The sequence below is a fragment of the Equus caballus genome, chromosome 1 (genome assembly GCF_041296265.1).
Source record: "Equus caballus isolate H_3958 breed thoroughbred chromosome 1, TB-T2T, whole genome shotgun sequence".
Taxonomy (NCBI): Eukaryota; Metazoa; Chordata; class Mammalia; order Perissodactyla; family Equidae; genus Equus; species Equus caballus.
Window position 1 is genome coordinate 30639786 of NC_091684.1, and position 21676 is coordinate 30661461.

Sequence of the window (21676 nt, forward strand, 5' to 3'; positions counted from 1 at the left end):
GACTGGCTGTTCCTGATTGCTCCTTCAAGCATGGGTGGTTGCCTTCCCACCTCACTGCAGGCAGTCCTTTTCAGTCCGTGCTGAGATTTGTTTTCTCCACACATCTAGTTAGAGGTTTTACTGTCTCCACTTAAGACTTTTTGTCTTCTTTCAGAAAAGCCAATTTGCCCACATCTCTGGGTCCCCTCGGTCCTGCCCACGCCCAGTGACCTGCCTCTGGTCTGAGCTCCTCTCTCGCCCTCCCGACACTACAGTCAGTTGCCAGACCACCTTGTCTTTGTTTATAATGTAGAACAAACTGAACCATTTCTTGTCCCTTTCATCAATTGCCTCGTCGAGGCTCCAATTTGAGCACTCAGTGAGGTAGCAGGGTGCCTGTGCTAAATTGCTTTATTATTCATCTCCTGTAGATGAGAACCTGTAATACAGCATAACCTCTTTGCCTGTCTCCACGCTTTATCTAAAATCATTTTCTCGGCTTTCGCTTCCACCATGCACCCACGTTGAATGTAGCCTTGACTGTGGCTGTTAACTCTCCCTGCCATCCAGCCTGTTGTCTTGGTTCACGTCTCGTAATGTAACGTTGTCTTCATCTCCCACAACAATCAGGTGTGCCTTTTTGCTGCGGCATAACTGTCCCCTTGCTATCCTTCTACTGTTATCTCCAGACTTCTGCAGATTGTTCCTAAAGTATGACACGGTGTTTAATCAGATAACTCCTATATAGCATTTCACCGTATGACACAATTGGATACAAATATCTCATTTGTATGTGAGACCATTTAAGATGGTCTTATAAGGCAAGTACTGTTACCTTATACATTTTATTGGAGAGGAAAATGAGGCTCAGAGAAGTTAAGTGACGTGTTTAAGGCCTCACGTGGGTGAAATGACAGACCCAGGCATTGAACTCAGAGGTTTCCTTGACGTCAAATCTGAGGCTCTTTTTTTTTTTTTTCTTTTTTTTAAAGGTATGCTTTTTGGTGAGGAAGATTGACCCTGAACTAACAACTATTGACAATCTTCCTCTTTTTTTTTTTCCTCCCCAAAGTCCCAGTGCATAGTTGTATATCCTACTTGTAAGCCCTTCTAGTTCTTCCATGTGGGACGCTGGCACAGCATGGCGTGCTGAATGGTGCCATGTCCACGCCCAGGATCTGAACTGGTGAGCCCCAGGCTGCCGAAGCAGAGCGTGCAGACTTAACCACTCAGCCAGGGGGCCGGCCCCCTGAGGCTCTTTTCCTCACACCTCTGCTGCTTTTCCTCCTTGTCGGTAACCTTCTCCAGTCTGCGCAGTTCTCTCTCTGCCGTTCTTTGGGTGTTCTGTCTGTCCAGAAATGGTGATTTAGATGGATATTTTGTCTCTACTGTTACAAGCTCATTGGAAACGAGCACTACCTCTGGTCTCGGTTGTTAGCCTCATTTTCGTAGCTCGTTTTGTCATCTATCCATGCTCAGAAAAGTGCTTACTTGACTCTCTCCCTAGTCCTCAAGTACCGAAAAGGTGATGAAGATAGCCTCATGGAGAAGATTTCCAAGCTGAACATCCACTCCATCATCAAGAAGTCCACCCGGGTCAGCAGTCACCTGAAGCACCTCACTGGCTTTGCCCCGCAGGTGAGGCTCCTGCGCTGCGGGCCCGGCGCGGCCGTGGCGTCCTTCAGGCTCCCCGGGGCAGCCGGCGGGGTGGGGCTGGCATGGTTCCCCTCTCAGTGGCTCCTCGTGTTGCCAGCTGGTGGGTACAGGACCTGCAGCTCCTGTTTATGTGAATCTACCCACCCAGCCCTCCATCCGGGTTGGTGAGCTGCTTACAGTGTGGACAAGGCAAACCAGGAGGCCAGATCGGTCACTACATGATAGCCATTGTGGTTTTAGGTATCCATACGGAGCTTATGATCTATGTGGGGAGACAAAATTAAAACTGTAGACCTACTAAGCTAGAAGGGATTGAAGAGATTACTGGAGTTCAACACCATCTGTCACAAATACAGAAATGTGATGTGTAAGAAGTTGAAATGTGATGTGTAAGAAGTTGAGTGATTTGAAAAGTGGTTTATCGACAGTGCTGAGAGTAGATCTGAGGTCTCCAGACTTCATTCCACTATGTCACGTCTACACAGTACGATTAGTGGAGAGTACCAGCTAAAAAAAGAACCAGTCTGTAGGTTTTGGCGTTTTTTCTCTGAACGCTGTAGCCTTAAGAAAACGGACTCAGTGAGAGTGAGCTTTGTGTCGGTGAGAGATTGAATCTGAGCCTTAAAGAGGCAGGTTTGGCACAGGGAGAGGGGAGGGCATACCAGGCCAAGTAACAGGATGAGCGAAGGCACCGGGATCAACAACAGTGCGGGCACTGGGAACAGTGAAGGGGGCAGCCTGGCCAGAGCACAGGGTTTCCATCAGGAGCAGAGGCAGTAAGGTGTGAAGGCGGGAGGGCATGTATGTATTTTGCTGATCTTTCAAAGCCACACAGGGCTGTTTAAATTCAATTCAGTATGATTCAGGGACGTAGCAAAGGTTAAAATTTAAACAAAAGGGGGCCGGGCCTAGTGGCATAGTGGTTAAGTTTGCACACTCCACTTTGGCACCCCAGGATTCAAGGCTTCTGATCTCAGGCTCGGAGCTGCACACCACTCGTCAGTCCACACTGTGGCGGTGTCCCACGTATAGAGCAGAAGAAGATTGGCACAGATGTTAGCTCAGGGGCAATCTTCCTCAGCAAAAAATGAAAATTTGAACAAAAGATATTTTTAAGAAAAGTACTTTTGCCCATAAGATAGATTGAGGGAGAGTTCAAATCTACTAACAGCACTTGTTTATTTTGTTAGATATAAACAACTTTTTTGTTTCTTTTGACCAGATAAAAGATGAAGCATTTGAAGAAACAGAAAAGAACTTCCGGATGCAAGAAAGATTGATCAAATCTTTTATCCGAGACCTGTCTCTCTACCTCCAGCATATCCGGGTGAGCAAAGATGTCGCTCTAGTTGAGTCACACGGGGTAATTCTGTCCGCTTTCTGGTTCATCCAGCATATAGTTAATGAGTGTTGAATAATCCAGACTCAGATGACCATTATGCCATGACGTTCTTTTTATTGGGATTCCTACAGGTTATTTAAAAGTTAAATAACATTTAGAAGATCAGGACTGTTATATTAATTTTAAAGTGGCCTCGCTCTTTCCTCCCTCTCTTTTAATCTTCATCACTCTTTTTTTCCCTGCCACCTTATTTTTTGCTGTCCGCTCTATCCAATAATATAAGAAGCACTTGTCACAGGTCATTTTGTCAAAATCATTTTTTTTTTTGTGAGGAAGATTGGCCCTGAGCAATATCTGTGCCAATCGTCCTCCACATTGTATGTGAGACTCTGCCTCTGCACAGCTTGATGAGTGGTATGCGGCCTGCGCCCAGGATCAGAACCCACGAACCCCAGGCTGCTGAAGCGGAGAGCATGAACTTAACCACTACTCTACCGGACCAGCCCCTGTCAAAATCATTTTGAAGATCAAATCATAAGAGAGTGGTTCCTGTGGTGGAGTGCTTTCTAATAAGAATATTATTTCCAACTCAGTTAGTTGCTATCCACAAGGCCTCTAAGGACAGTGAACAAGTCAGGAGAGCTGGAGGAGTTCAGGAGACAGGGTGGGCCCAGGTCTTCGCTGCCCCGGGCCGTGTTTCCTTCATGAAGTCACAACCAGGACTGATCTCCTTCCTGGTCATGTCTATGATTTCTCTCTTGAGTGATAGGAGGGGGTTTAAGATTACCTCACACATCATGATCTCATCCTATGAAACAAAAAATAATTTCTTTAGAAGAGATCCTTTGCTTTTTAAAAAATCATTTATTTTTATTGTTATTTTTTTTATCTAAGTAAAATGGTACAAAATTCAAAAGGTAGCAAAGGGATAAGTAAAAATAATTGTTCCTCTTACTCCTGTCTCCTGGTCATCTGAAGAAGCAGTCACCATTGATCAGAATCTTCTCTCCTATCGGGGGGCGGGGTGTGTGTGTGTGAGAGAGAGAGAGTGTGTGAGATACACTGCTGAGCATCTTGGGTTTTGCACTTAGTAGCATTTTGGAAGTCATTCCTTACGTGCACGCACACAGCTGCCATGTTCTTTTTTACAACTGCACAGTATTTAACTGTATGGATGCGCCATAATATATCTAATTCCCTGTTGATGGACATTTGATTGTTTATAGTTGCAAAAGATTAGAAACATTGGCACAAGGAATATCCATGTAGATACGTCATTTTCTCATCTATGTGAGGATATCTGAAAGCCAGAGTACTGGATTTTCTGAACCAAATCATGTGAAAGTGTAAATTTTGATAGATGTTAAATTTCATAGATGTCCTACTGGTGAAAACTCCCATGAGCAGCGTATGGAGTGAGTTCCCTGTCCCTTGCTCACACAGTGTTATCAAAATCAAGATGTCTTATCTTTGTCTGCAAGATAGGTAAAAAATGCTCTTTAGTATGGTTTAAATTTGCGTTTCTTATATTATGAAGGAAGTTGAGGATATTTTCATGTGTTTAAGTCATTACATTTCTTTTTCTGTGAGTTTTCTATATTTTGGGCACTTATTTATTGATTCGTTGGTCTTTTTCTTATTGATTTGTGGTACCTCTGTAACTGTTGGAGACAATAGCCCTTTGTCTGAGATGAAGGTTTACAAATATCCCACTCACCCACCCCTAGTTTGTTGACTTTTGAGTTTGCTTAAAATTTTTTTTCATGTAGAAAAGTTTTATTTTTTTTTTTTAAGATTTTATTTTTTCCTTTTTCTCCCCAAAGCCCCCCGGTACATAGCTGTATATTCTTCAATGTGGGTCCTTCTAGTTGTGGCATGTGGGACGCTGCCTCAGCGTGGTTTGATGAGCAGTGTCATGTCCGCGCCCAGGATTCGAACTAATGGAACACTGGGCCGCCTGCAGCAGAGCGCGCGAACTTAACCGCTCGGCCACGGGGCCAGCCCCCAGAAAAGTTTTATTTTTGTGTAGTCTAATTGAACTTTTCTTTTATAGCTTCTTAGTTCTGTGTCATACTTTAAAAGGTCTTATCTATTCCAAGATAATAAAATAAATATCTCCCATGTTTCAATACATTTTTTTTTAAAGATTTTATTTTTCCTTTTTCTCCCCAAAGCCCCCCGGTACATAGTTGTATATTCTTCATTGTGGGTCCTTCTAGTTGTGGCATGTGGGATGCCGCCTCAGCGTGGCTTGACGAGTGGTGCCATGTCCGTGCCCAGGACCTGAACCAGTGAAACCCTGGGCTGCTGCAGCAGAGCACGTGAACTTAACCACTTGGCCACGGGGCTGGCCTCTCAATATTTTTATAATTTCAGTTTTTTTAATGTTAAAGTTGTTGATCTAGGTGGAATTTACTTTAATATATAAAGTTTGAGGTGTGGATCCAACTTTTTTTTTCCCCCAAGCAGTTATCCAGTTGTCATCATCATCTATTGAGTAATCCCCACTAATTTGAATTGCCCCCTACATTTCTTTTAAATAGCAAACTCTCTCCTTTGTGTTTTAAAAATGCTTTTCAGTAAAAATTAGGGTTTACAAAACTTTTCAGGAGCACACTGGCTTAAAGTGAGAGATTTAACAAAAACAATATTGAGACAACTCCCAAGTATGTTCCCTTGTTTTAGGTCTTTCCCCTACAATTCCTTTAATCTTGATACCTCCCTGTTGGCTGTTTTCTCCCCATGTTTTCAGGTGTAGCAAGTATACACCTGAGCCCCCAGCTGTTACAAGGCTCATCTCCATAGCAGTGGGTGATAGCGTTTTAAGGTGGGACATATGTAGCATTGACAGCCTTTTGACGGGCAGGTCAGTTTTGTTCTGATGCTAACAGTGGAAATTAAGAAAGAAAATGTTGAACGGTTTCATCACTGACATAAAAAATGAAAAACCCTGCCAAATAATAGAATTAGGTAGATGGACTGGTAGAGAGAGGGTCAGCAAGAATACAGCTGAGGGACGCTGACTGCCTCAATTGGTATCCATGTTGGCGTGTGGACTGACATCTGGGACTTTACAGCATTTCTTTAACAGAGTACAAGAGGACATCATGTTTCACATTAGTTCTCCCACTTGGGAGGAATCAGGAAGATTCCCCAATTTGTCCTTCCAACTGGCTTTATCTCTATGTACAGATATGGGACTTAAAGGCAACAGGTCTAAAAATGTCATAAAATCAAATCTCAAACCGATGTATGAGGCACTGATGTTTTGGGCTTAGCGACTTTGTTTAACCTTGAAATAATATTAATGGAGTTTTTAGCACCTTTAGATTTTGTTTGGGCTAATATCAAAATAATAGGCATTCCCTAAACTTAAACTAAAGACAACGAAAACCCAGCATTGTTCCAAGTAGCCAAAGAAAACCAGCCTGGGATTTAAAAACTGTCAGGGATCCGGCCCCGTGGCTGAGTGGTTAAAATTCCACATGCTCCACTTCAGCTTCATTGGTTCAAATCCCAGGCACAGACCTACTCCACTCACTGGCCATGCCACGGTGGTGACCCACACACAAAATAGAGGAGGATTGACACAGACGTTAGCTCAGGGCTGGTCTTCCTCAAGCGAAAAAAAAAGAGGAGGGTTGGCAACAAATATTATTAATGCTCAGGGCAAATCTTCCTCAGCAAAAAATTTTAAAAAACCATCGGGATCAGTCAGGAGGAGTTTCCTCTGCATTCCGTTATTTTTTTCAGCAAATGGTAAGTGAGTCAGTGAACAAAACAGACAAAAATCACTGCCTTCACGGAGCTTACATTTTATTGTGGGCATAGGAGACAATAAACCATAAATTATATTGTCTGTTAGAAGGTATGTTTTGCAGTGACAGAGGAAGAAGCAGGTCAGCCGTCAGGAGTGCCAGATTCGGGCTGCAGGAAGCAGGGCTGTACTACGCACAGGGCAGTGGGCAGCTGTCTTTGAGAAGGTGCCAGCATAAGCCAAGACCTGGAGAAGGAGAGGTCATTGTTCGTTGTCCTCATCCTGTAGGAATCATCTTGGCTCTAGTTTGATAATTTACTTTTTTTTTTTAAAGATTTTTTTTTTCCTTTTTCTCCCCAAAGCCCCCCAGTACATAGTTGTATATTCTTTGTTGTGGGTCCTTCTAGTTGTGGCATGTGGGACGCTGCCTCAGCGTGGTTTGATGAGCAATGCCATGTCCGCGCCCAGGATTCGAATCAACGAAACACTGGGCCGCCTGCAGCGGAGTGCGCAAACTTAACCACTCGGCCACGGGGCCAGCCCCTGATCATTTACTTTTTGATGAATTAAGGGACATAGGAAAATACTAAAGAGAGGATAAAAGGCCCCACCAGTTTTCCAATAATTAAAAGTCTTAGACTTTTCTCTGCACCCCATGAATGATAGTGTATGAGAATATACTTGTTTCAAAGCTGAAATACACTAGAGAGAAGATTTTAATTATGGGACCTTTTGTTCCAGACTGCTTTCTCAGCTGAAGGGTGAAGGCTAGGAAGTTCTCTTGGAGCTTACTTACCATGTTTGTTTCTAACTGGCTCCAGGAATCGGCATGTGTGAAAGTGGTGGCTGCAGTGAGCATGTGGGACGTGTGCATGGAGAAGGGACACAAAGACCTGGAACAGTTCGAGAAGGTGCATCGCTACATCAGCGACCAGCTCTTCACAAACTTCGTAAGTCACCTTTCTTGAACCTGCTTTTCATGGGTCGGCCCTCTTCCCGGCCTTCTCTCTCACATCCAGCTCATGGAAGGGTTAGTTCCACAGAGACGTGCTCCCTGGCCGGAGTCCTGCTCGTCCTCCAACTAGATTCGTATCAGGGTCTTATGTTCAGAATGTGACTTTGAGTCAGTCAAAAGGACAGGTGCAACCTGTGTCTATTCAAACAGATTTTTTACAGCTTCTGATCAGCCTTGTTTCGGGGGACAGTGTAAAACTAGGAAATTTAATCTGCCATCACTCCGATCGAATAACTCTGATCAAAAGAAAACAACTATAGGAGTAATAACTTAAAAAGGAAAATTTAGGAATAGTTAGGTTAGTAAATAGATCTGTGAGATGGTACAAACCACCTTATAAAGAAAGCACTAAAGGCCCAATTGATTGGGAAATTCTGGTTAGATGTGTATGAGATTGCTTGATGCCGGGAGAACTGGGTGGGGTTTGACAGTCTCGGGAGATCCCTGGATGGCCTGAGGCTGAAGGAAACATGCACCCTTAGGGAATTGTAGTAGGATCTTATTAAAAATAATTTACCGAGTACCGATGTATGTCCTTTATGTGTCAATACCGTGCCCTCCATGTCTATCCCCCTAGAAAGAATTAAAGAGAAAAATCCTTTGAAAAGTGAAAACAGATATTAGCAAGTAGTTATGATTGAAAGAGGTATGATGGACGTGCAGAAGTTTCACTACCCTAGATTTATGTAACAACCAAATCTTAAGTGAAATTCAAGCTATATATAGACACATACACATAAGAAGTGATACTGACAGTGTCACATCTGGGTTATAATGAAAACACATTAATGTGTGTAATTGAGCATTTGTTTTCAACTATGGAGCTAAGGTGGGATTAGCGTATTTTGCAAACTCTTTGGTGTGTGCAGATTTGTTGAGTGAAAAGTTGCGAATGGAGAAGTTTTGTGGAATATGTACATACACTGGTGATGGATAAGGACAACGCTGTTGGCTCTGCATGGGGTTAGCTTGTGCACTAGGAGCAAAGCAGGTGGTAGAGAACACAAAAAATCACTCTGAAGACTATTTTGAGAGTAACAAATATGGGAAACTGACCAACTGAGCAACGTGCCTTTCTCGTCCCTACAGAAGGAGAGGACAGAGCGGCTTGTCATCTCTCCCCTCACCCAGTTGCTGAGCATGTTTACAGGGCCCCACAAGCTGGTGCAGAAACGCTTCGACAAGCTGCTGGACTTCTATAATTGCACGGAGCGGGCAGAGAAGTTGAAGGACAGGAAGACTCTGGAGGAGCTGCAGTCGGCCCGGAACAACTACGAGGCCCTGAACGCCCAGCTGCTGGACGAGCTGCCCAAGTTCCACCAGTTCGCCCAGGGCCTCTTCACCAACTGCATCCACGGCTACGCGGAGGCCCACTGCGACTTCGTGCGCCAGGCTCTGGAGCAGTTAAAGCCGCTGCTTTCAGTGAGTCCCGTAGGCCCTGTGGAGAAGTCGTCTCTGAAGTTCTGGTATTTTTCTGGGAATGCACAGTAGGGTCATTCGAGAAATTGTTCAAACCAGAGAGATGAAATGTCATTAGGTCAAGCCTGTCAGGAATTGGAATTCCTGATCCCTTGGGTGGTGCTGTGACCCCTGGGGCTTTTAAACTTAGGTCCTCCCCCTGCTGAGCGGTCCCCAGAAGAGCCGCCCCTCGGGGAGCTTTGTCCCTGGCGTCAGGCTGAGGTGTTGGGCACTCACGGAGTGAACTGCAGCTTCTGGTGGTTGTAACGAGACTGTCGGTCCCGGCATCCCATGCGAGCTCTCTTCTTTCCCCTCTCTCTGCTCTTCCCCGGGCTCCAGTTACTTAAAGCCGCCGGCAGGGAGGGCAACCTCATCGCCATCTTCCATGAAGAGCACAGCAGAGTCCTGCAGCAGCTCCAGGTTTTCACCTTCTTCCCAGAGTCCCTTCCGGCCACCAAGAGGCCGTTTGAGAGGAAAACTGTGGACCGCCAGTCTGCCCGAAAGCTGCTCCTGGGCATGGTGAGTAGAGGACGAGAGTAGGTCGTACGGCCTCGGGGTTAAGACTGAACTCTGCTGCTAGATGGCCTGGGTTGAGATCCCGGTTCTGGCACTTCTCACTGTGTGTCCTTGAGAAAGTCACTTCCCCTCTGTGCCTTGTTTTCCTCATCTTTAAAACACGTAATAGGTATATCCACATCATGGAGTTATTGTGAGGTTTAAATGAGTTAATCAGTGTAAAGCACTTGGAAATTGCCTGGCACATAGTAAGCAGTATTCAAGTAAGCTATCAACATCATTGATATTATTATTAATATTGACAGACCCAGCTCTGTCTCTACAGATTAGCAATTTAATAGGAGCTTAAGTATTTTATAATAGAGAATAAAGGTTATTGAGTTCTCATCTGTCATGGGCTCACTCATTCATTCACCGAGCATTAGTATGCCTACTGGTACTGGATAGTGACTGCCTCTAGTTTTCCCACACTTGATATGTACTTCAAAATGCCCTTTGAGGGGCCAGCCTGGTGGCGCAGCGGTTAAGTTCACACGTTCCGCTTCTCGGCGGCCCAGCGTTCGCTGGTTCAGATCCTGGGTGCAGACGTGGCACCGCTTGGCAAAAGCCATGCTGTGGTAGGCATCCCACGTATAAAGTAGAGGAAGATGGGCATGGATGTTAGCTCAGGGCCAGTCTTCCTCAGCAAAAAGAGGAGGATTGGCAGTAGTTAGCTCAGGGCTAATCTTCCTCAAAAAAAAAATTTTTTTAAATGCCCTCTGAAAAGCATTCTTGGATCTTAGTCTATACAGTGAAAGGAGTTAGTAAAGGATTAATATTAATACTTTGATCAATTAAGGGAGCTGATTTGAGAGTATACTAAAGTCCTATTTTTGATCATGCATTAGGAAAGATAATTGTCTGCTTACACTGCCGAACAGTTCATGGCTGACTGCTTTTTTACCTGGAGTTACATTTTTCTTTAACTCAATTCCTCCATATTTTGAAAAGTAGAGTAAGATACACCAGATTATATGGGGTCGTAATCTAAAAGGCTGCTGACTCGTCTTTGCTTACAATATTTTGCCTCTTATAATCGTATGTTTGTTAATATATATTACTTTGAAAGAGAATCAAATTCATTATTACTTGTACTTTTTCTTATTTTTATGAATATTGTTTGTTTTTATAAACTGGGAAGTCAAGGTAAGGAAAATCGCAGTTGTTGAGGTTCGTATAGCGAGATAGCAGAAGACCTGGTAATGATACTTACATATTTTGATGCTTTAGGTGGCACTTGAATTACATTTTTTTGTCACAGGATAACTAGGTGTTTGTTAAATTTTGTTAATAGCTACAAAGCCACCAAAACATGACCTAAGAGATGAGGATTTTCACCCAGCCACGTGGACTGACTCAGGCACAGAAACACCTATTGGGAGGAGCCAGCGGCTGGCTGGCGTTGCCCCCATTTCTGGGGCTCTGGCTGTGTCGGGACAGAGTATGGCTGCTGGGATAATGGCCAGGGAGGTTCTTGCTGACTGTCTCTCTCCTGTTGCCTTTCAGCCAAGTTACATGCTGCAGTCGGAGGAGCTCCGTGCCTCCCTCCTGGCGAGGTATCCCCCTGAGAAACTCTACCAGGCGGAACGGAACTTCAACGCTGCTCAGGAGTTGGACGTCTCACTTCTGGAGGGCGACCTGGTGGGCGTGATCAAAAAGAAGGACCCCATGGGCAGTCAGAGCCGCTGGCTCATCGACAATGGAGGTCAGACTGTTAGCCGTCAGATTACTGTAACTCTAAAGGAGGGAAAAGTGCCTGCATCCTATCTAGGCCAGAAAAAAATACGAGAGTCTTTGATTAAAGGGAAAAATAACCTTAAAAGTTCCATCCATCTCTAGAGACTGTCATTACTGAGATAAAACCTGTGTTTGGTTTTGTTTTTGTTTTTACAAATTCCAGAGGAGATTCCATTGCTTCTCTTGCAAGATTTCGCCGTGTTTTTCAGCTGTGCAGGCAGGGGGCCGCCTCGTGGGTCCCGTGCCCTGTCAGCCTATCCTGAGAGAACCACAAGCCAGTTGCCCTCTTCTAGCTGCTGTAGATGGGTTTTGTGAGTGTGGGAATGTAAAATCTGTAAGAAAGGGTTTTTTGTTTGCTATTTAGGGAACGACTTCAAAAATGCTCCAATTTTTTTTTTTCCTGGCAGTGGAGGGAGGGGCACAGAATTGAAAGGGAAGCACAGAGAATAATACTGATCCATAATCCGTTTTCCACAATTCCAACATTCGAAAAGCTCTGGAAAACAAAGGTTTTGTTTCGAAACTCCTTTGCCAAACCTGCCCTCATCTGAATTGATTTGGTGGCAAAATGAGCAAAGTAATGGGAGACTATTTCTGCTCATCCCTCATCCTCTGGTGTGAATGGCCAGAGGTTTTGCTACAGACGCATTAGTGGGTTTGACTCTGGGCTGTTGACCCACACCCTGCTGCGATGTTATGAAATATATAGTGCGTGTACTTGCTTACCTTTCCAAAGTACAAAAAAATCTGAATTCCAAAACGCATCTGGCCCTCCGTGTTTTAGATAGGATGACAGGCCTGTACAATAAACATCTATGTTCACACCGCCCAAAACTGAAAATTTTAACATTTCTCCATTTCTTTAAAAGTATTTTCTGGGTGTTTCTCTCCTCCCCTTACTTCTGGTTACCCAAAATAATAAAGATTGGAAGTGGGAAAGGAAGGAGAAGGATGGAGCCTCCCAGGGTGATGGGCAGGTGAGAGGTGCTGACGGGTTCCTCGAGGACCTCCTGCAGAGTCCAGGCTGCTCAAGAGCTCTTCCGCCCTGGGGTCTTTCTCTCCCCATCCTGACAAGTAGCGTGGTAGCAAGAAGCCCACAGTATTAGGATCAGCTGGTAGACCCTCACCCCTCGTCATCTGCCCAGGGGACCCCTCCCCATCAGCAGCAGATATAACAAATGCAGGCCAGCATTTTTTTAGGTACAGGAAATACATCGAAGATCAAGACAGAGATGGCGCTTGCCTGCATGGAGATCGTTAACATTCTCTGGGTCCCTCCCTTGACAGATATTTCTTTCTTAATATTATAAAAAATATTGCTGTGCATTAGGGCTCTCAATCCCTAATGTAAGGTTATGTAAAGTTTTGGCCGGGGGCCCTCTCTGTCATCATCTTAGGCAGTTTATTAAAGTGAACGCACGATGCCCTGTGTTACGGTGTATGTTCTAACTGATACAAGCAGCTTCCCACTTTAGACGATCCTCATAGTATTTCCACCGCATTCCTAAACTACAGGCGGAGATTGGAGTGTTACGGGAGGGGAAGGGGACAGGGAGGTGTGTCTGAGCCGCTGTGGCGCGATGAGGACGGTTTAAAGCCCCCTTTACCCACCTGGCGTGTTTGCACACATCCTGAGTGAAGTCTTCCCTTGTCCTTGGGTTCCATGGTCTAGATTTCCCATTGCGTTTTCTTCATGTGCTCCTTCTCCAGCATGTGGTCATTTTAATTCCCGTCCTCTGGATTCACCACAAGGCCTCCTTATCGCTTATCTCCTCTGAGGTGGTAACGAGAATGAGCCAGCACGTAGCCACAGTGTTTCCTCTCTGCCCACCCACGTCGTGTCCTGGGAGTGAATGTTTAATCTGCTCTGTCACTAGCATTTCACTTTGCGTCTCTCACTATCGACTTTCTTTTAAACCATCGTTTCTTCTCTGTAGATTCCCTCCTCCCTCCCTCCCTCCCTCCTCCCCCCACTGAAGGCTCTTCCTGTCTGTGCTTCCTTCCCGCAGTTACCAAAGGCTTCGTGTACAGCTCCTTCCTGAAGCCCTACAACGCCCGCCGCAGCCACTCCGACGTCTCCGTGGGCAGCCACTCCTCCACCGAGTCAGAGCACAGCGGCTCCTCCCCCAGGTCCCCACGGCAGAACAGCAACAGCACCTTGACCTTCAACCCCAGCGGCATGGCTGTGTCCTTTACCTCAGGGCCTTGCCAGAAACAGCCTCAAGACACATCTTCACTGAAGGAATTTGACCAAGGAGCTCTCAGTGCCTCCTTACACCTGGGTAGTTCAGAGAGCAGTCCTTGCAGATGCCCTTCAGACCCAGACTTCCCCGCCCAGCTGAGGCCCTGGGACTCTGCGGATGGGGCCCGTGACGTAAGCCAGCCCGCCCCCACCCTGAGGAGCTGCCGAAACTCCAGGCCCCCAGAAATGGTCGGTTACTCCACGCCAGGGCGAAACGGGCAGGGTAAGGACCCCGTAAAAGGATGTGCAAGGACAGCTCAGTCTCTGGAAAACAAAAACGAAGAGCTGGAAAGCAGTGAGGCGGAAGGGAACCAGGTGAGTGCTGCCTGGTCACCCTGAGGAACAGGTGGCCAGTGTGTTGTGGGTCGGATGATGCTCCTCTTGGAGGGGACGAGTCAGAGGCTTGCCTGGGGCTTGGGGGCCCTGGAGAGGAGCTCACAGACAAATTTTGTAAAGCACACCTGGAAACTCAGTGCCATAAGAGCGAGCAGCTCAGCACCTGAGCGCCCTCCGTGGCCGACTCTTCACTGGCTCTTTCTGGGCCCCTTCTGCTGCGTCCTGGCGCATTGACAACGTGTTATAATGAAAACTTTTTCCTGTATTCCACTTCACTAATTCCTCAGTTGTATGAAGTCTGCTGTTTAACCCATTATTTAGTTTTTTATTCAAAAACCATATTTTTATTTCTAGAATTTAGAAATAAAATTCTGGCTCTGTTTTGGTATCTCCTATTCTTTTTGTAATGGCTTGTTCTTGTCTTGGGAACCTGAAATAGCCTTTGTATCCTGAACATTTGAAACCTCCATGTGTTAAAGCCACTTTCCAATGCACAGCTGAGAAACACCTCGCTCACCGCTTGGGGCCTTTGCTTGCCTGCAGCTGTGAGCGTCCGTGTGCTTTGTAACCTTCGTCTGTGAGCTCATCTTCACCAGGGGTGGCCTTTGTTGAGAGACTCAGTCATGTCCTGGGTTGTGGAGGTGTTTGCCTCTGCCAAGCTCCAGATTCTGAAAGACCAGTTTTCACACAAGTTTCTCAGCCCAGACCTTCCGATACCACATTCCTCAGGGCTGCTGATGAGCGTGGTGTGTGCCTGTTTCTCTCTGGTGAATCTGTTACTACCCACTGCCCAGCACAGACATCCCCAGTCCAGACATTCTGGACCCCCCAGTGGACAGTTTTTCTCGACGTGTTGAGGGAGGAAATGGCCCTTTCTTAGAGTCTGACTGTGCAGAAAGCTCAGTTCTGGCCTCATTAACTCCTGCCCCTGACCAGGTCCTAAAACCCCGGCCCTCGGGTGTGTGTTCATCCTCGTGCCCCCTGGCCCTCATGGCTTCCTCTGATCATGGAGCACCATCCTTGCTTTGCGTTATATCTTAGGATAATCTCTAGGTGCCAATAACTTTCTTGCTTTGAGGTTAGTTGTATATTTTTTTAAGTTTTTGAAATTCAGAATTTCTGTGTTTGGAGTATGGAAGGATATCCTTGTATCTCATCTACCGTCCATATTGACTGAAGCTTCCTTCTTCCACTCCTTAAGGCAACTCTGAAAGAGTAAAAAGATGTAAATTTTGGTTTTCTTTGAATCTGCCCTATCCATTATGGTAGCACCAGCCATATCTGGCTATTTAAGTTAGTTAAAATTAAATAAAATGAAAATTAAGTTCCTCTGTCTCACTAGCCACTTTTCAAGTGCTCAATAGCCACGTGTGGCTGGGGGCTGCCATATTGGATGATGCAGATAGAGACCATCCCCATCCTCTCAAGAAGTTCTGTTGGACAGTTCTCCTGCTCGAGCAGTTTCCCATTTCCTAATTCATTGTCTCTCTCACACAGGTCTATTTTGCTGTCTATTCCTTCAAGGCACGGAACCCAAATGAGCTGAGTGTGTCAGCCAATCAGAGACTCAAGATCCTGGAGTTTAAAGATGTTATGGGAAATACGGAGTGGTGGTTAGCTGAAGTTAATGGGAAGAAGGGCTATGTTCCATCCAATTATATCCGCAAAGCTGAGTACACCTGAACCTGTCCTGCCTCCCCCTCAACCTTGCTGCCTTCACTTCCTTCTGCTGAAGGGTTCTGGTGGTCCACCGAGAGGGCACCTGCCCCAGAGACATAGGTCCTGTCAGTGTTGCTTAACCATGCCACAGCGGGGCACAAGGTGTCTTGTTCTCCTCCGTTGGGTTGTCAACCTTGATGCTCACTAGAATTTTTAGAATTTGAAATGGATCCTTTGGCTTGCAAATGATTCAGTGACCATGAGAAGAGGGGCCAAGTCTGGGGTCAGCCTTTGGAAATGTGAAATTTCCAATCAGAAGAACAGTATCTTATATAAGCTCGAAGCTGTGCTATAGTGTTAGAAGATGTTGGCGTTGGTTGTCCAGCACCGAGTTTGGGGTGGCCCCATGCTCCACAGTCAGCTGACCAGAAACTGACTTGGTTGAAGAGAATCCTCTGGGAGCCCTTTAGGCTGTGCCTGTGCGTGTGGCAAGGAGTTTGTTGAGACTGTACCAAATCTGGTGTTTCACATTGAAGCTTCAGTGTCCAGCAAACATACACACACACCCATCCCTAATTTCTAAAAGCCCCTAAAGCACTGCCATCTGTAATCTTTTTCTTATTTCACTGCATTTCCAGATTGGTTACACAAAATTCAACTGCTTTCTCTCTCCTTTTAGAAAGCATTTATGGTCTTTATTTTCCTTCAACCTTCATCTGACTCTTCCCTGTTAGGTGCAGCCATCTCCACCACCCTGACAGTCTGGGCATCCTCCTGTCTCCTGGCCCTCTCTCCTGCAGCTCAGTGACTGACCGATTTTCCTAGAACAGGATCAGAGCTCCAGCCATTCCATTAAAAGGATTCGTTCAGCAAAGAGCTGAAACCAGTGCAGCCTGATGGAGGACCGGATGCCTCTCCCCTTTTCCAAGCACACTGCCATCCACAGATGCAGAAATTTGAGTGAGGGTGAGCAGTCCCAGAAGTCGCTGATCCCAGACTTGGAAATAAGCATTTTCTGTTTCACACCAAGCTCCATGCTTCTGAGACAGAGCGTAGTCGAAGCCAAACAGATTCTAAAGTGCCTGACCGTACCTCCCTCCGGCCTCAGGGGGATACCTGCTCATCCTCACACTAAGAATCTCCCCCTGCAGGTTCTACCTGAGCAGGGCTTTCATTCTTAAGGTCTGCCCCAGATAGGAAGCCTACCTTGGAGCAGGAAACTATGAATTTTGTCTGAAGAAAGGGAATTAAGAACAACCTTACAGCTCCTGCTCCTCCAGCTGCACCTTCAGCCTTAAAATCCTGATGAATCAGGAGACACCTGTGGACTCCTGAACCCCTGTGTGTCTGCGCGTCGGTCAGAAGGCAGCAATGCAAGTCTCTTGTGAATAGTGTTTATAATTAGAGATGTTTATATTTAAGTAGTTATTTTATAAATAAAAGCATTTCTAAGGGCCATGAGTATGTTTTCTTAACTTACCTCCACGTTTAGCCTGAACCTCCTTCTCCTGTTTCTGGGGGTACCTTCTTGACAATTCAGTGATGCCCAGATTCTGGGAGATGGGAGAAGCTAACTGAATAAATTCAGGTCAGAATTCATTTTGTCAAATATAATTTCAGCAGAATTACTGTATTTTCAAAAGATGTGCCTGCTGCAGGCCTCTTCATTTTGAGCCATTTCGTATTACAAAATTGTAGCAGAACAGCAGAGCTGGAATGTCTGAGCTGGAATCCCTAAGAGGTAAGTATTTTCCTGCTGTTCCAGATGTGGAAACTGATGCACTAGCGATTAACTAACAAGGTCACACGGTAGCAGTTGGCCAAGGTCGGGGGTGGGAGGGGGAGAAGCAGCAGGAGCACTGGCCGAGGTGGCACTGAGGACACTGTGGGCAACAGTGAAACAAGCACCTGATATGAAGAAATAGAAACTGTGAGTGAATAGACTGTTCACTCTGGGAAAGAAACAGGTCAGCTAGGCACCAGATCTTTCATTTAATGGACAAGAAAATGGGGTCCAGTGACTTGCCCAAGTCATACATCAAGTTTTTGATGGATCCTGAATTTAAACTCAAGCCTCGGGCTCTCTAGCCAAGTCTTTCCACCTTGTTCTGGATCCAGACCCTTAAGAGCTTTGTGACCTTGGCAACTTAACTAACCTGGGTTTAGCTTCAGCTTCCTCATCTACAGTAGAGATGGCAGCACTCTCCACCTCATGGCTTGCTGTAAGGATTGAATGAGTTAATACGTGGAGAGTGCTAGGACATTGCCTGACAGAGTAAACAAATTGGAGGGCCTTGAGGTCCAAGTCAAGGAATTTGGATGTGATGAGTTAGGTAGAAAGGAGCTCCTGTAGGTCCTGAACTGGACTGCTTGTTTGAGGAAGGTTAAATGGTAACAGGATGGTTTGGAGGAAGGACAGATCAAAGGCAAGAAAATTACTGGAAAAGAGTTAACTGATTTGGGCATAAGATTACTCGAGAATGGAAAAAAGCCAACAGCATCCTATAAATAATATGAAATTGAAGAAATGCTGGAATCACTGGCGAAAGGGATTTCATGGGGATGGGAGCGAGTTTAGGAAAAGAAGGCAAGTTTTGTTTTAAACACTAGACGTCTGCTGGGTCTTGCTGCTTCAAATGTGGTCTCCAGACCAGCGGCATCGCCCTCCTTGTAACCTGGGAGCTTGCTGGACATGCAGGCCCCACCCCAGGCCGACTGACTCAAGGTCCCAGCTGATTTGTGTGCACATGAAAGTTTGAGGAGCATCTGTACAGGCAGGTTTTTATGATGGAACTTTCTACCATCAGGAGTTAGAAAAACCAAGGAAGGAAAAGGGTGTCAGATGTTTCAGACACAACAGGAGGAAATGTTATTGAAGAATTTTCCAAATCCGGCTTTCCTGGTTGCTTCCTCTCATGAGTTTTCTCCCTTTCCTGTCTGGAAGTAGCTCTTTGGTTGTGCCTTCCTCCAAGAGTCCTAGGAGAACAGGAGGGCTGGGAATCTGTCGTCATCTATGAAGTGTAGATTTCTGGCTAATTCAGGATTATTGTGAGAAATAAGATGATGCCTGCAAATTTTGTGCACTGTGAGCTCTAGAAGTACGTGGTTTTAATAAAGGTTGAATTTGGCGTCACCCTGTTTTAATTGTGAGGTTGAGACTGTGTGGGTTTTGTTTCAGGGTCAGCAATAAACAGGCCCTAGACGAACGCAGTTGTGCTCTGAATTGTGTTTCACTTGCAGAACCGTAGGCTTGAGGACCAAGAAACCTCGAGATTTATATACGTCATTGTAAATCCTCTGTCTGGTCACCAAACACCACTTCAGGATTTTAAACTCTGCCACGTATTAGTGCATCATATTGCTGAAGTTTTCTCTATTTCTCCTTTGCTGGGTGCGGCAGACGGTGCCTCAGAGCAGGGATGGTCTCCAATCTGAGCTCCTGCTTTATTCCACCCAGCCCACTGGAAGTTTCTTGCACTTGTTAGTGAAGATCAACATTAGTGTTTTGCATGTATGAAGAAGGGAATTTTCCACAAGAAATTGCAGACTTTGCAAGCTATGTAGGGTTATCCATTCCTTACCACCCCTCAGAGGTGACCCTCAAGGAGAAAGGAGCAGACAGCGCTTTCCCAGAGGTAAGTTGTGGTGGAGCGGTGGTGAGAGGGAGGGAGCACTCTGGGTAGGGCAGCAGCAATGTGTTCGTTCATTTAGGAAACGTTTACGGGGAGCATGCAGGCACAGGGGACCCGCAGCAGACCAGAGGGTCTGCAGACTCAGCAGGACCATGTCACAGGCACTGTCTGTGCACCGCCATGCCTAGGCATCTTCTGGGACACCAAGGGGAGTCAAGCTCTAAGCCTTTCCCGTGGCAGCCACTCCTCAGGTCCAGGATCGGGGAAGCTGAGAGTGAGAGACTCCTCATCTGTCACGGCCTCCCCTTCTGGTTGGAGTCACCATGACTCGCTTTAACCAGGGACCTTCCTACAGCCTCTCAGCTGAGATCAAGAATAGATTTCCTCCAAATATGATCAAGCTGAATAACATCTTTGCAATTTGATAGAAGAGGTGACAGGCATGAGCACTGAAAGCCACTTTTAGCTGGGCTTAAAAGATGCCATGATCCTCCATGGGTTCAACTAGAGTGAGATTCATTGAAGATCAATGAATTGTCGTTAAACTGACTTCAGTTGGAGAATATTGGCAATTTGATCAGAGCTAGTTGGGCTTACAGTATTGTATTAGTTTCCTTTTGCTCCTGTAACAAATTACCACAAATCTATGGCCTAAAACAACACAAGTTTATTGTCTTACAGTTCTGGCGGTCAGAAGTTCAAAGCATTTCACTGGGCTAAAGTCAAGTTGTCAGTATCACTGGTTCCTTTGGAAACTCGGGGAGAATCTGTTTCCTTGCCTTTTCCAGCTTCTAGAAGCTGCCTGATTCCTTGGCTTGTGGCCCCTTCCTCTGTCTTCTGAATCAGCAGCATGGTGTCTTCACATGTCTTTGTTTCCATCACTCCATGGTCTTCATGCTAACTCTGACCCTCGTGACAAGGATTCTTGTGATTACATTGGGCCCACCTGGATAATCGCTCCATCTCAATATCCTTAATCACATCTGCAAAGTCCCTTTTGCTATGTAAAGTAAATCCTCACAGGTTTTGAGGACCAAACGTGGACATCTTTGGGGACCATTATTCTATCTACCACAGGTGTGAATACACATGATGTTTTTGAGGCAAATTGTCTTTTTGAGAATGGAAACGATCCAGTCCGCTACGCTGGTGATTCCAGAGCAGGGGTCAGCAAAACTTTTCTGTAAACGGCCAGATAGTACATATTTTAGGCTTTGCAAGCCATACAGTCTGTCCCAACTCCTCAACTCCGTCATTGTAACACAAAAGCAGGCAAAAATAATACAGAAATAAGTGAGCATGACTGTGTTGCAACAAAACTTTTATTTACAAAAACAGATGGCAGGCCGGATTTGGCCCTTCAGCCATACACTGCTCTAGGTCTGGCTAAAACAGGAGGATTCTGGTCAACCATTAACACTGAAGTCAAGTATGCAGAAAAACTAGACCTTTTGATGAAGGAAAATGAAAAGCTAGCCAAAAGGTAATTGGCTTCCAGATCGGAACTAATAACTGTATGAGCCAGGCAAGTATTTATGGGACTAGGAGCTGTCTTCATGATGCCAGAATACAGATCCTCACAAACCAGATCACTCTTTCCCAGCAGATTGGTGCCCACTAACTGGAGAGCCAGCAGCGAGGGTGTTAGCACCAGGTGTGGGGAGAGACATCCATGTCCAGAGGTAAACCAGTGGACAACTCGACAGTCTCTGGATGGATACCAACAAAGTCGTTTCTTAGAGAGGAACGGGTGGCTATGGGCTTAAGCAGCACGTAAATGTCCCAGATTGCTCCTCTGGTAGAGCCTGTCATTCACAGTGGAAGCCAAGGAACAGGACAAGTGGATCTGAAATCAGTGACAGTAGTTATCTGGCAGAATAGCCAGATAGCTGTCATGGTGAGAATGAAGGGGACTATCCAACAGATTACCGATATGGGGCCAAGGCCTTGATTGTTAGAGTTGAAGAAAGGAGCTCTGTATTAGCCCATTTTTGAAATTCAGTAAGAACCAAACTAGTCTTAAGTAATTTTTCTTTCCTTCCTGAAACTCTATGCCCATTTTACCTAATAGAACTACTGCTTTTTTTCCTACTTCTCTAAGGAGTTGCTTTTTACACTGTAATAGTTAAATTCTACAGTGTAATTACTTGCACTCTCCAATTACTTGAAGTAAAAAGGAATACTATGAAAATGGAGTGCTTCTTACAGCCATTCTTTTATACATTTTTAAAATCTTTTATTTAGTATCTTCAAACTATATGAAGCTTTTTTAAAAACAGTTTAGTGTCAAGGCCGGCTTGGTGCTGTG

The 21676-nt window shown here is 45.5% G+C and overlaps 1 protein-coding gene and 1 pseudogene across 5 annotated transcripts in view; both read left to right on the forward strand.

Moving 5' to 3' along the window:
• Window positions 1-17192, forward strand: part of DNMBP (dynamin binding protein) — a 96703-nt gene extending 79511 nt beyond the window's left edge. For all 5 annotated transcript variants that reach the window (XM_023641046.2, XM_070222988.1, XM_023641052.2 and 2 more), the window contains 8 exons: window positions 1487-1617; window positions 2858-2962; window positions 7556-7684; window positions 8839-9171; window positions 9547-9726; window positions 11269-11467; window positions 13509-14056; window positions 15575-17192. In XM_023641046.2, the coding sequence (XP_023496814.2) occupies window positions 1487-1617; window positions 2858-2962; window positions 7556-7684; window positions 8839-9171; window positions 9547-9726; window positions 11269-11467; window positions 13509-14056; window positions 15575-15760 (1811 nt within the window). In that variant the 3' untranslated portion in view covers window positions 15761-17192. The remainder of the gene's footprint in view (window positions 1-1486; window positions 1618-2857; window positions 2963-7555; window positions 7685-8838; window positions 9172-9546; window positions 9727-11268; window positions 11468-13508; window positions 14057-15574) is intronic.
• Window positions 17193-19465: 2273 nt separating this feature from the next.
• Window positions 19466-21376, forward strand: LOC111769654 (calponin-3-like; annotated as a pseudogene).
• The last annotated feature ends 300 nt before the right edge of the window (window positions 21377-21676 follow it).